The sequence below is a fragment of the Sorghum bicolor genome, chromosome 1, assembly GCF_000003195.3.
Source record: "Sorghum bicolor cultivar BTx623 chromosome 1, Sorghum_bicolor_NCBIv3, whole genome shotgun sequence".
Lineage (NCBI taxonomy): Eukaryota > Viridiplantae > Streptophyta > Magnoliopsida > Poales > Poaceae > Sorghum > Sorghum bicolor.
This window is the reverse complement of record NC_012870.2, coordinates 27,621,053-27,636,550: the sequence shown is the minus strand read 5'-3', so window position 1 is coordinate 27,636,550 and position 15,498 is coordinate 27,621,053. Positions and strand designations below refer to the sequence as shown.

The 15,498-nt window shown below is 40.4% G+C and overlaps 1 protein-coding gene across 1 annotated transcript; it reads right to left on the bottom strand.

Annotated features, from left to right (window-relative positions):
- LOC110431755 lies at positions 747 to 14,555 on the bottom strand. Its single transcript, XM_021451285.1, has 5 exons — positions 14,388 to 14,555; positions 13,942 to 14,219; positions 2,130 to 2,474; positions 1,204 to 1,316; positions 747 to 990 (listed from the first exon to the last, which is right to left on the bottom strand). Exons 1-5 carry the CDS (start codon positions 14,553 to 14,555, stop codon positions 980 to 982), a joined length of 915 nt encoding a protein of 304 aa, XP_021306960.1. The 3' UTR covers positions 747 to 979.

The window sequence follows — 15,498 nt, the reverse complement described above, 5'->3', positions numbered from 1 at the left end:
CCGTTAACGGCGCCGTCAGGACGGTCGGCAGGTGGCGGATTATGACGAAAACGAGACTCCATCCGTGACCAACGCGTATCGTCATAGATTGAAATTGCTTCCATGACGACGTGCATTTCGTCACAGAATACTTATCAATCCGTGACGAAAATGTCCAATTCGTCACAATAGAACAAATGTGACGCAGCTACAATGACGAAGTCATTTTCGTCACGAAAACGTCACAAATGAATATCTGTGACGATATTGGCATCTTTAGTGACGAAAGGTGAACGTCATCAATGTGAACTTCCCTACTAGTGTTCCTTGGTCGGTACATCTTTATCTTTATCTACAACCAAATTCCATATTTCTCAGCTCAAGTTTTTATTAGGAGCTTCCTAAAATCTTTTCTTTGTCATCCAACTCACTCATTTCAGTTCCTCGTTCATCAAACAATATCTACATTCTTATTGGGAATTTTTCTAGCTTTCACTACAAGAAATTAACTTATACATGACGGTTTGATTTTGTCATGGACAAGCAAAAATCCGTCACGGTTAACTATCTATGACGGTCCATAGAAACGTCATCTATTCCTCGTCATACATTTTTTGGACCAAAATATAACGTCACGGGTTGGTTTTTTTGATCGTCATGAACGAACCAGAGGGCAATAATAGGAAGAGACTATGGTGATGAACTGAACTGTCATGGTTTTGCTGGAACACTCATGAAAAACACATAAACTGGAACAAAACTCACAATTGACAAATATTGCTCATCATTTTCATTAAAACCATCAACATTTGTACTTGTACAATATTTCACACGAAATACTAAGGTAATAACCAAGCTACACTCAAGTACCTACAAAACTAAGACGTTGGCTTGTACAGCAACAACTCAGATGATTTGCTCGCACAACAAAATCTTTAATGACTAATGAAAATAGCCACCATGACCGCCTTGGTCCTTTTGCCGCAATCCATAGATAGCCTCATAAAACATCTGCAGAGAATACTTGATCAGTAATAAAACTCACATGTGCAAAGGTACTATATTTGAACAAAAATGCAAATCTTTTGGCCAATTAAGACTCATATGTGTGGAGAAACATGAGCATTGGATCCTAGACCGTGCAACTACGAGCCAACAAATTGTAAGCCTTCAACTACATAGAGACAATGTGCCAAAGAAGTGCAGGACTAATACAATACTCACCCAAAACTGAGCAGTGCATGCCTTTAGAGCCTAAGAGCAATGCTGCCACATAGTCCACTCGAATTTGTTCATACCTTAAAGTTTGAGAAAAGTGCTGCCACTTGCTTGCATATCTGAATGATTAAGGTTTAAGAAAAACAAAATCAATAGCAAGAAATAGAAATCATGAAGCACAACGTCAATCTTGCAATCTATTTCCAAACATATGTACAAATGCACACTGCACAACAAGTCATTTATATTTAATATTTCTATAACAGCATTCAGTGAATCACCACTAAATCTTTATTAGTGCAGACATCTATTTCAGCACATTGCATCCATATATTTATTTTGAATAATAATTGATACTCAGTACCTATTGTTCAGTGCTCTAGCACTCTGTAGTAGGGAAATTAAATTGCCTAAAACATCTAGAAACATTTTCTCCTCCATGCCAAAGTGGGCTTTGCATAACTAGTACTTTGCAAATAATTTTCATATTTAAATAGTGGATATAATGGTTCAATGTCGCTCATGTAAAGTAATATTAATATAGAAGCATCCCAAATGAAACTGCATTTCACTATCTGTCTTTATAAATGAATGACACTTATAGTACCTCTGGTCACATACAAGGACTCAATAGCTGTCAACATTTATCCAATCGAACACTGAAATACATTTTTTAAATAAATTCCTAATTCTCTTGAGAGGTTTCCTTTGACATCTTGGGGTGAAAACTCATTTCAGCAATAGTTTTGCAAAGTACCTGACTTAGCAAGGTGAAGAATAGCTATAATTCATGATTTTGGCATATATTTCTGTATTTGCTTCAAGGTCCATACACCGGGGTTTAGATCAATTCAGATCTGTTAGCCCAATAGATTAAATTAGGGTACCATTGCTTAGTTTTGCCCAAAAGGAAAGAGAAAGGACAGGCATACCTATTCCTGTGAGTGCTCGCTGTTGTAGATCTAGACGCCCATGCGTCGAGGCAGAGCAGGGACGGTGGCAGGGCACCTCCGGCGACGGCGGACTTGGGGCCATGCTTGGACGGATGGTGGCACGCCTTGGGGTTGCACCTGGACGGGCGGCGGTTGTGCTCGGACCAACAGATCTGGACACTGAGTTGAGAAGGGGGGCCGCCGGAGAGAAGGGGAGGAGCGCCAAGGGGTAGCGACCGGCGAGGAGGGTGCTGGATGCGAAGGCGCCACCTATGGGGGAAGAGCAGGGAGGGGGCAGCGGCCAGATGTGGATGCGTGTTGGGGAGAGGAGTAGGAAGAGCGGCACTGTGAAGGAGATCGAGAGGGAGAGAGGGAGACTACGAAGGGACTCAAGGGAGTCGGGCCTCGGGCGTGAAAACGATGGGGATAGGGAAGGACCTGCTGACGAGTAGTCCTTCTCTTTCTCTTTGTTTTTAATTTTTTTTCTATTTTAGGTGTGTTCTTTTCTTCTTTTTTTTGTTATTATTTCTCTTTCTACGCAATTATATTTATTTTTTCTATTTATGATTTTTTAATTACTTGGCTTTTCTAGAGTCGGACGTGAGGATCTTTTTTTAACAATTCTTATTTTTTTGTTGATGCATCTATAATTTGTGTTAATGACTACCTAACACCTAGGGAGTTATAATTCATTTGACTTTAAAAATTAGATGTAACTTTACAGTTAAGATCTACCATAAAAATGCCAAAATGATCTATGACGTCCAACCATGACGATAACTTAACCAATCGTCATAGATGTATCACCTAAAAAATGAACCGTCACATATAATAGAATTTTGTGATGTTTTCTTAGAACGTCACCAGTAAACCGTCATGTATAGCCTTATTTCTTGTAGTGTTTTTCTGAAATTTGTTTCCACTTGTCTGTGAGCATAATCTAATTTTTAGATGCTCCAATTTATCTTATCATGAGCTCCAAACACTTTATTTGGGTTCCTCATATTTCATAATGTCTCTGAGAACTTTCCTCGAATCTTTGGAGCTTTCGGAGTATTTTTCGTGGCTTAAATAATAATTCTGGATTTTTCTTGAATTATTTTATCCATGAAATTAATTAATTCCGAAAATAATAAATCTCTCATTTTTCTTAATACTCAAGGCCCATATCTTTATTTATTAATGGGCTTTAATAACCAATTAATACCATATCGCTAGTTGATGTGGAGGTGGGGAGTTTTTCTTCCTATATATGTATACCAACCCCTTGGACAAAACATACTAAAACTACCGTATGGGGAGCCCTAGTCTAGAAATTCCACGGTAGTAAATTAGATTTTTCTCTTCCATCTCATGTCATTGCCGGCCAACCCTGATGACGTCTTCGATGGAAATCGTCGCCACAAGGTAGCTCTCTCTCCATGTTGTCGTATCTTTCTTTTTCTCAATCCATCAACGTGCCCCAACATATTGCTCTGCCGTGCTTTTTGATCGAGCGCCCTACTAAGTGTAGCATGTATGCCCTTCAGCGGTGCAGTAGTCAACGATCCCGTTGTTGTACGATAGTTGCACTTTGCATGTCTTCTGTCCGCTTTGGTGTCTCCAGGCCAAGTAAGCTGCAAAGGTAGTAGTAGTTAGTCGAGCTCAACACCAACGTACCGCATAAAGATAACAAGAGACGGACAGCTAACGTGCTGCTCCATTCTTTCTATGTAGGTCTATTCCTTGTTTTTATTCAATATTATTTCTATCCTACATGATCGTGTCAGGCTAATAAGCTAGAGTTTTCAGCAATCTACGATATAGCTTTTGTTATATAGAACCCGCAGTACAAAGTAGGTTTTGTGAAATACGCCTTCTCAGTTTGGAAAGCGTATTCTATTCCGGTTTAATCCAAAATACGTTTTCAATATTTACAAAAATGCCACTGAGTTTCTTTAGGGTATAAAATATTCATTTTAACTCCGTTTTTGTCCATTCAAATTTAGTTAGATTCGTATTTACGTGCTCTACATGTTAGAAGTAATATTTCTCTGTTTTGAAACTTTTTATTTTTGCAGTAGCATTTAATTATTTATTTATCTACAGAAAATCTTGGAAAATTCATAACTTCTACGTTTTAATTCCGATTTTCGTGAACTTTACGTTTGTGTGATCGTAGCGCTGCGTAGAATATTTTCATAAACTTTTATCTTTGATTTACTACTGTTTGGTGTATTGTTCTAATTATAACTTGTTTGCTCTGTGTATGATTGACCATTGGAATGCATGTTGTTGATTGATGATCTAGTTTAGTCGGTGAGCTTTACGTTGGTGATCAAGGTCAAGCTTTTGACGACCAGCCGTAGGCTCAGGAGAGCTTTGATCAAGGCAAGTATAGCATGGGATCATCCTTGTTTCCTAATAACTTTAATCAAACAATTCATATTGCATGTGTCTCCTTGATAAGGATTTCCTAGTATTGATCTTATACCTTGTCACCTTTGGTTTGCATTGGGTAGCTTATGCTAGTGCTCCACTAAACCCTGATCTTGTAATTTGATTAAAGGAATATGCAATAAACATTAAAAGATGACTTTTTAGCAACTTGGAAAAAGAGGGTTGGAGCATTGGGCTATCTTATGGTGCTCTAGTTTCTCTCCATAAGGACTTATCTGTATATGACCATCCGGGACATACAGTACAACTGTGAGGGCTACATGGCTTTGGCTTTAGCTCAGTATGAGGACCTTTTCTAGCTTGTTAGTGGTTACCCTTGTGGCACAAATGGGGAATAGCAGACCGTGGATTCCTGCGGGTGAATCACATGGACTGACTAATGAAACCAAGCGGCCCTAACTTGTTAGACGAACCTTTGAAAGGCTTCATAGTGAACCCTGCCGGCCTCCCTAGGAAGGGGGTTTAGAGACTCATGACCTCGGGCGAAAGGGTAAATCACGACTCACAGTGAAAGTGTACAACCTCTGCAGAGTGTAAAACTAATATATCAGCCGTGCTCACGGTCACGAGCAGCCTTGGACCAATACAGAATAAATGATCACTAATGGCAAATTATTAAAGTTATTGTTGTTAATATGTTGCTTATGCTATTCTTTATTCACTTTACTTGATCATGAGTTTATTATGGGGTTTGACAACTTGATGCTACTCATATGCTAAAATTGTGACAACTAAAAGCTACATGCAGTTTAACCAGTGTCTAGTCTTTGAGCCTCATGAACCCTATGTTATTCTTGCTGAGTACGAGATGTACTTACGCTTGCCTTTACATTTTATTTGGATAAAAATCTCGGATGGGTACCAGATTGCAAGCTTGGAAAAGAGTTTAGGCTTGTGCTCAACCAGTCAGTTGTCCCTGTGGATGTGGAGCTTTCGCCTGAAGAACGGAGTGTTTTTCCGCTGTTTGCTATCTAAGGTTATATCTTTTATACTAAGTTCGTTATATATATAAGCATTGTCTATTGATCTTACCCTTATTTGTGGCTATATGTGAGATTTGATTTCCTGGGCTCACATATGGTGTGTATCTGGTTTTGTTCTTAAAATCGGGTGCTACACTATCCTAGCCTTTTTGTGCAGCGTGTGTTGAGTTCACATGTAGTACATGAAGAAGAGAAGCACATCCAGCGCCACAATTTGTTCCACAATATCTTATTGTGCAGGGTTGTCGTGTTCTCACCATCATTGATAGCGGGAGTTGCAACAACTTAGTGAGTTCAAATTTGGTTGAGAAGCTTGGTTTAATCACACGACAACATTCGTATCCATATAAACTTTAATGGTTCAATAATAGTGGTAAGACTAAGGTAACTAAACTAGCCCACATTAGTTTCTTCACAGGTTGTTATCATGATACTGCTGATTTTGATGTTGTGCCTATGCAAGCTTGTTCAATTTTGTTAGGACGTTCATGGGAATTTGATAATGATGCTTTACACCATGGTAGAACCAATACATACACTTTCATACATAAGAATAAGAACATTACTTTGCTGCCTTTGTCACCAATGGATATTGTTAAACATGCTAAAGAGATTAACAATAAACCTTCCATAGACATTGATAAAAATAATGAAAATAAGTTACATGGAGGTGCTTTACTTGCTACAACTTCTACTACTGCTGCGTTATGTGATAATCCAGATGCACCATGTTATACTATGCTTTGTCAACCTATTATGTCTTGTGCATTGCCTGCTGTGACTAACCTTTTGCAGAAGTTTGTTGATGGGGAACAGTCGAGGACGACTCTAATTATAGAAGGAGGGGATGATGAGGACATCACCAAGATGGAGTCGAGGACAACTCCAATTCAAGGAGAGGATGATGAGGACATCGCTATGCTGGATATGTTGACAACATCGTCTTTTCTAAGTTGCAATTCATCTCCAACTCAGCTACCACGTCACTCTCGGATTCAGCAAATACGTCGTCAGTGTTTTGATCATAACGTCTTCATACAACAACGAAACGAGGTGATCTTGGACTTGTTGGAAAGGGGACAATGACGCTATCGTTTTGGATCTGGTCCCAGCTCCAGATCTTTCGTGGATTAATTGTTATGTCCACAATAAGGTGTTATGTCACCTATTTTGGGCCAACTTGGTCATGTATCGAATTTGGGCATTAAGCCCATGTTGTGGGCGCCTCCCCCTGGTCGCCTCCAACCCTAGGTCGCTTCTCCTTTATATTCCACGCAGCCGTGCTATTTAGACTTGGGTTTTGTTTAGAGTTTAGTTTTCCATCGAGAAACTGAATCGTTCATTGTAACTGTGGTGACAAATCTTTTTATAGTGATCTAGGACCCTCGTTCTTGATCTCCTCCACTGTGTCGATTAGTCCTTTGGAACCTAGTTCTTGAACCCTCATTTGAATATTCGCGTCATTCATATCTGCAATTTCATATTGCGTGTTTATACTTTCTGGCTTGTTTTCTTTGATTTGCTTGTAGGAAAAGCCTTCTTGGAGAGGTCAATCAAGTTGTGCTTGGTTGATAACCAACGGAGCAGTGGTGTAACGGTTGCAGATTTTGAATCATGCTGATTTGAAGCCAGATCACCAACGTCGAGTTCTCCACAAATCGAATTTACCAATTACCTCTCGGAAGATCGGGCCTGACCCTCATCAGCTTATCACCAACCAGGATTGGCATCAGTCAATGCTCCATCGGCTCCCTCAGCCGTTGCAGATACAGAAGTTACTTCTCCTCCAGTTTCAGCAAGATTGCCTAATGTTCAATCTATGTCATGCTTTCAGGAGGACGAGTTCAACTCAATACAGATCTATCGGCATCAGCTATGTCAGGACCTGTGTCTCAGAATATCCAGATTCCTACTAATTGGTGAGGATACGGTATGCCTCCAGAGTTGTTTACCATCAGCTCTGGGTTGCCTCAAGTATTTGATGCAGCAGGAAAAGCTCCTGTAACATCGGCTGCTCCAGTTTCACCGATGACTCAGGTACCTCAATATGCTACATCGACTACTATGCGACCAATTTCAGGAGGTTTCCAGGTGCCTTCGTTTCAAGCACCCAATACCAGTTCATCGACAAGCTTGCTGCCGATGCAACACAAGGCCCCTGCTATGAGTCAACCTATGGTACAGTTCATGCCTCAAGCTGGTTATGCTAATGTTATCCAACAATGTCAGCAAGTTACCAACCATCGGCAAACTTTGTGCCGATAAATTCTAATAATGGTTGGTTAGGATAGTTACCTGTTCAGCAAAACTATCATGTTGCAGGAACTCAGCAAGGTCATATACAAACTGGCTTCCAAAATCAGGCATCGGCAGCTCAGCCGATGAACCCTGTCCAGTAGGTTAATGGGCCACAAGCAGTGGCGAATATGCCAATTGCTGGAGATCGTGTGCCACAAAGACACGTGGAAGCCTATCAGTAGGTGCTTCCTGTAGAAATTCAGCCAATTCATTGGTAGGAAGCTGATGCTTATTGGGCTGATAAGATAGCATAAATCATAAGAGATCAGTTTGGGATGAAACCCAAAGTTAGTACTTATTCTTATCGGACACCATATCCTCCAGCATATGATTTGATTCCTCTCCCAAATCGGTACAAGGTATTAGATTTCACCAAATTCTCTGGACAAGATGATACATCGATAATGGAGCACGTTAATCGCTTCATTATTCAATGTGGAGAGGCAGCTAGCAGAGATGAATTAAGAGTTCACTTATTTTCATTATCTTCATCTGGATTGGCATTCACGTGGTTCATATCATTGCCACCAAACTCTATTATTACTTGGGCCAATCTAGAGAAACAATTCCATAAGTACTTCTTTGCTGGAGTCCATGAAAAAAGCTTACCGATTTAGTAAAATTGAAGCAACGTAGTGATGAATCGGTAGAAAGCTTTGTGCAAAGGCTACGAGATGTGAAGAACAAGTGCTACAGTCTAGTGCTAGATGATCGGCAGCTTGTCGCTCTGGCTTTTCAAGGGTTATTGCCACATCTCAAGGACAAATATGCTTCTCAGAAGTTTGAAAGCTTGAGTCATCTTGCATAAAGGATTTCTGATCAGGACACTAAGGTTTTCGAACCTAGAAAGAATTGGAGCAAAAAAGTGTCATTTGTTGATGAGGCAGAAGACTCTAATTCTGATGAAGAACCAGTTATTGTCTTGGCTAAGTGGGTTAAGAATAAAAGGCTGATATCTTGTCCTTTTGGTCAGAGGGAACCAGAGAAGTTCACCTTTGACATCACCAAAGCCGATAGGATATTCGATCTTTTACTTCAAGAAGGTCAAATTAAGCTGTCACCCAATCATGTGATTCCATCGGAAGAAGAGTTGAAGAAGATCAAGTATTGCAAATGGCACAATGCAACTCCACACAGTATAAATGAGTGCAAGGTGTTCAGACAGCAGTTGCAATCGGCTATCGAGTCTAGGAGAACTAAGTTTGACAACTCCAAAACCCATAAGCCAATGAAAATCAATCAGCATCCTTTCCCAGCAAATATGTTGGATGTGAAGGGTAAGACCAAGGTATTGACATCAGAGGCTGCTGAGAAGAACGCATCGGTGGATCCCCAACATCGGATAACTACTGATGACGCAAAAGGAAAGGGTTTGCTAGAAAAAGTGGCAGTTCCAAGAAACCTCCTCGATCTGGCATTGTGATCACTCATTGACGGCAGCAGGGAGGAAGGCAGCAGGAGGATTGGCGTTGGCGTGAGAACCGATATCGACAACAGCAAGAAGAGAAACGTCACGAAGAGTGGCATCAGCATAAATATCATTGGAGGTGCCCATTTTTCATCCACTGCTAGGAAGAAGGTATTAAATTGCCAACTATTGAAAATTGCCCTGAGTGCAATGGTTACTATTGGTCCAATCGGCCAAAAAGGAGATTTCAGCCTGGTAATCGGAGTTTGTCTATTAATGAGCCAATCAGAGGCAGAACATTAGTACATGATCAACTGGGGGGCAGACTCAGTGTACATGAAAGGCTTGGTAAGCGCACTGGCTATTTTCCAAGGAATCAAGAAGAGCTTGAGGAGATGGCAAACGCAAGAGTTCCCGATGAAGAAATATTCTACAGGAACCTAATATACGTCGTGTAGAGTCAATTGAGACCCGTTATCAGCCGGTCTGGAAAACTAAGCTTTTCCGATGGAGTTTCTGGCACCTTCCGATGATGAGGAAGAAGTTGTTCTCTCCGATCAAGTAGCTCAGTTGGCACTAGATCCAATTGATAAGGACATGATACCTTTGGTTATGACCATTGACTATAAGGTGAGCTCATTCTATAGTCAATGGTCATAACCGAAGGTATCATGTCCTCATCACTAACCACCCTATCATGAGATAGGTTTGTGTATGAAGGCACTCAACCTCACTCCAAGGATTAAAGGAGTAATGGAACGATTGTACCGATGCAATTTGAATGAAATGTGGACCTTATACAGAGGTAGTATCTTCTCAACATTGGATGCGAAGCAAGATTAGGACAAGATACCTAGATAGATTCAGATTAGACAAGAAAGATCTGAAACTCATTGTAATACCCGATTTTAAGGACAAAATCAGATATGCACCATATATGAGTTCTAAAAGCCAAATCCCACATATAGCTATAAATAAGGGGTAATATCAAAAGACAATGCATAAATATAATATGTAAATAATATATCAGAGATAACCTTAAGCAGCAAACAACGGAAGATAACTCCAACTTCGGGTATTAACTCCACTCTACAGGATCCAACTGACTGGTTGATCACAAACCTAAACTTCTCCTGAGGTTTGGGGGAAATAGCAAGAGTGAGTCCATGTCGAACTCCACAAGTATAGCAACTAGATTGTATATATCCCACAATCTCATGATCAATGTGACATAAATAATGTAGAGCATTAAATAATAAATAATGAGCATATTTAACACACAAGAATCATCACCGTCGATGCAAGAATCTCCAAGGCCGCTCATGACCGTGAGCACGGCTAGAATACCAGTTTTACACTCTGCAGAAGTTGCACATCTTTACCCATGAGTCATGATTTACCCTTTCGCCCGAGGTCGCGAGTCTCTTAACCCTCTTCCTAGGGAGGTCGGCAGGGATCACTATGAAGTCTTTCAAAGGTTTCGTCTAACAAGTTAGGGCCATTAGATTCACTCGACAGGCAGATATAGAGCCCCCCTTCCATGGCACATAACCCGCAGCCTATACACATGGACAGAGGCCACACTATACCCAACGTGTCTAGCCATTCTTACGCCATTTAAGGTAACCGCTAACAAGCTAGAAAAAGATCCTCATACTGAGCTAAAGCCAGAGCCATTATAGCCCTCATGGTTGCACTGTTGTCCCGGTTATCACTTACAGATAAATCATCAAGTGGCTAAAAGTCTTTTTTTATCATTTATTACTTAACATTAATCTAGTCACATGATCATGGTCACAGAAATAAAATCAAAATGCTATACTTGCCTTAATCCAAATGCCCTTGTTGATCCTGCTGGTCTTACTAGTTGTCCAAGGCTCTGATCTTGATCACTGAAGTACTCTTGTTCACCACGAATTGTTCACCAACTATACTCGATCATCGATCATCAACACACAAACAATCGGAGACAACATACACGAAGCAAACAAGGCTACAATTAGAATAGTACACCAAGCATATAAAAACAGTATGAAAGTTTATAAAATGATTCTACGCAGCGCTACGATCACACAGACATAAAGATCACGGAAAACGGAGTTAAAACGGAGAAGCTATGAATTTTTTTAAGATTGGCTTTAGAAAAGAAAATAATTAATTAGGGTCACGAAAATAAAAGGTTTCAAACTGAGCAAATAATATTACTAACATGTAGATCTTGTGATTACGAATCCAACGCAATTTGAACGGGTCAAATCGGAGTTAAAACGTAGAAGGTATGAATCAAATAAGATTTCCTTTAATAAAATAGTAGATTAAATCTAAGCTCGAATTTTAAAAATTAAAAACATGTATAATAGTGGTACTACCGTGTAGAGCATATCATGATGAACACAACTTGGAGGAAGTAAAACAGAGAAAGGGCGACTACTTACGTCGGAAGCTAGCTGGTTCGGGTTCTGAGCAAAGCTAATGGCATCCAGTAGGGCAACTCGCAGGCAGAGAGGAGGCAAGGCAGCTTGTGGACGCCGTGATTGGAGAGCTAGCGACGACAGAGAAGTTATGGATCGACGGTGATGGCCGGACTTGGAGGAAAAAAACAGTTCCAGTTCTTCGCGTGGAGAAAAGTAGAGATGAGGCATCCTTTGGCCACAGTCGTGTCGGTTAATCCCAAGGAGATGGGCGATGGGAGGTTGGACTGGATGGGCAACGACAGCGTACATGAGTGCTCCTCCAAGGTAGTTTCCTGACCAAACGTGATTCAGCGTATAACAATGCACAATTAAGAGATCATATCGGCAAGGAGAATTAAAGAATAAAAAAATAATAACTCTGTTAGGCCGGCCAGGAAGTCGTGTTGCTCGTTTGAACAAGAAACATGGATGTGGCGATCTGCAGTTGCATGGCTAGATGTTGTGGCAGCGTAGAAACTAGAAAAAAAAACTAATTTATTTACTATTACATAGATTCCCAAACTAGGGGCTTTCCTTGTGATAGTTTTGGTGTGCTTTGTCTAAGAGATCGGTACGTATATATAGGGAGGAAAACTCTTCACATCTAGATCAACTAGCGATATGGTATTAATTGATGATACATCTTCCACCTTTACTAATAGGCCTAAATAAAATTAAAGCCCATTAGTAAATAAAGACAAAAGCCTTTGATAGTTGGTGGAAAATAAGAGATTTATTATTTTCGAAATTAATTAATTTTATAGATAAAATAATTCTAGAAAAGTCCAGAATTACTATTTAAGCCGCGAAAGTACTCCGGGAGCTCCAAAAATTTAGAAAAAATTCTTGGAGACATTATGGAAGATGAAGACCCTAAATAAAGTATTTGGAGCTCATGATGAGATAATTTGGAGCATCTAAAAAAATTAGATTATGCTCACAGACAAGATATATTTTCACCTAGAATCTTTGACGGAAAGGTCAGATGTAAAACCATACCGATATATGGTCAATTTCAACAAACCCCTTGGATTGCTTTTCTAGGTAAGTGTTTGAGAACTTTCTCCTAGATAACCTTTTCGCCTTCTAGCTTAAGTCTCACACCTTCACTAAGATAACTAACATTATTTTAATCTATCCTGTCTAATCATTGTGTTGTTTCTCTCCTGGAACCTCATAATCTCAAGGAGTGCAGTGTGTTATTAGACTGGTAATCTCTAAAGGAAATCTCTAAAGATCATTCTGATCTAACAAGATGAAGTTTGTTAACAAGAGTTTTGAAGATGAGCAAACACTTTGTTTAAATGGGGTAGCGCCACTACGATCATCACTCTCGAAAATCTCAACTTAGAAGACATGGGTAACTATAGATTGATCCTTATCATTCTTGCGATGAACCCTTATCATTTTTGCCAACCTATGATCTTGGATCATACATCTTACTAGGACTACAAATGATTAAGCATGAAGACTTTAAAAAAATCTAAGTCTTTGTCAACTTTCGCTAATTCTTTATCCTTTCATCTACTATCTTATACATATCTGGAACCAACGAAATTGTGAGCACTATAAGATCGAGTCTTGTCTTTCTATGTCAACCTTTGTTAATCCTTAGTCCTTTATATCATCTCTCGTCAAAAGTCTCGGAACAACTTTGATGATCTACTTTACCTTTCTCCCAAGTCTCTTCAAATCTCGGGACGAGTTAAGTGGGGTAGATCTATAACGCTCTGACATTTTAATTTTGGATTGTTATTAGAAAACACTAAATTAATGAAGGATTTAAAAATTTTCTAAAATATTCCAAGATTTTATTAATTATTGTTAATTCAAAATGAGGAAAATATGGATTTTTAAAACTTTTACAAGTGAAGTGAAAGATGTTTTGTTTTGATTAGTGTGCCCTTGCTTGTTCTTGGTTGTGTGTGAAAAAGATGAATTTCTAAAGTTCCAGCAACTATAATTAGGCCCTTTTCAGTTTTTGGAAAAATAAAACACTAAAAGTCCTATTTGAAAAAAAACCATTTCTAATTTGAATTAAAAAAAACAATTTAAAAAAAAATAAGTTATTAAGAAATTATGCTTTGTTTCCAAAAAAGTGTTAAAATAAAACAAGCTCCTAAATAATCTCAAATTAGGAATTCAAAATGGTTTGAAAATAGTTTGGAAATTGGTTGGCAAAATAGTTTAAAATTTCTATTTTACAAAAAGAGAAGTTATTTTTTTCTCACTTTTTCCTCCCCATTTTTGGCCTGCTCCCGCTTGTAGCCCAACCCCGGCCTGGCTTCTCTACAGCCAGCGCGCGCACCTCCTCCTGGGCCAAAGCCCACCTCCCGTGCGCAGCTACCAGCCCGCACTCCGGCCCATCCAGCGCGTGCCCGCGCCCCTCGCCCGTGTCGCTGACGACCTGGCCCCACCCGTCAGTGGGCGGCCTGTCTTCCTCCTTATGGCGAATCACGCGGACGCCGCCACCATCATTCGATCCGAGCCCGTGCGCACCCGAGGATCCCTGTGGCCCATAAAGGCCTTGCTCAGTGCGCCGCGACCCCCCTTTGAACAATAATCGAGCTCCGCCGCCACCTCTAACCCTAGCCGCGCAGCCGCCATAACCGCGGTGCCGAGGTGCCCGCCGTCGTGGATCCCCTTGGTTGCCGCACCCTGGGCGCTAAGGACCAACCTCTGAGCTCCGCATGGAGATGAGAGACCCGCCGAACCCTCTCCAATCCTCCCTCTCGCATTCGTGTGCCCGCATGAGCTCGTCGGAGGAGCGCCGGCGCACCAAGCCGCTCTGCCGCGTGCGCAGCCGCCTTCGGCCTACCCCGGTCGCCACGGTGCCTCGCATCATGCTCGCAAGGCCACTCCGTACCCTTCCACGCCCTCGCATTAAGCTCTTGAGCCCTAGAGCCACCGTTTTGCTGTGCTCCGGTGAACCGCCGCCACACGCCACAGCGGGAAGCGCCGCTCCGGCGACCTCCCCCCATTGGAGTCACCAGATCCGTCCAATCCGTGATCAATGGCCTAGATTAGATCTAGGCACTGGTCAACCGAGTCAGCGCCGACGTGGTGCCACGTCATCACCACGTCACCGCCACATGGGCAGCGACCTGGTCAACAGGCCAAGACCGTGGTCAACACCTTCATTTTCACAAGTAGGGCCCTGAACTTTTTAGAAAATAACCCGCAGTCCACTACAGTTCAAAACTAATTAGATCTAGGTCCTGTTTCTTTCAATTTAGCCCCTAAACTCGTTGGTATTTATGGATTAAGTCTGAAATACTTTTAAAATTCAGTTTTAATTGTTTAAAATGCGAAAAATATTTTTGTTAATTCATAGTTTTGCCACTGACCAAGTTTTGCTCATAGATTTCATGTTTTAACTCTGATTGATCCCGTTCTCGTCGCCTTAGTTTCATGATGACGTAAACTATGCATTAGTAGTAATGTTCACCATGTCTGATGCTTTTAGATTTCACCATAAATGTTATTTTGTAAATGCTTATTCAATAATCGTTGAAATCGAAAGCAACTTAGGGTTTAATAAATCTTTGATCTTTTTCATAAAATAAGTATTAGTATGTTTTATGCCAACTTAAATGCCTTTTTAGTTGTGATCTACTTAATCTAATCTTATTTCATAAATGCTCTGTTTAACTTATGTCACAAATTCCTTGTTTCTAACTATAAATGATAAAGTGATATAAATAATATTAAATGTTTATAAATAAGATATGACTAAAGTTTAATCATGATTTTTACCATTCCGTATAAAGTGGTTAACTCAACTATGT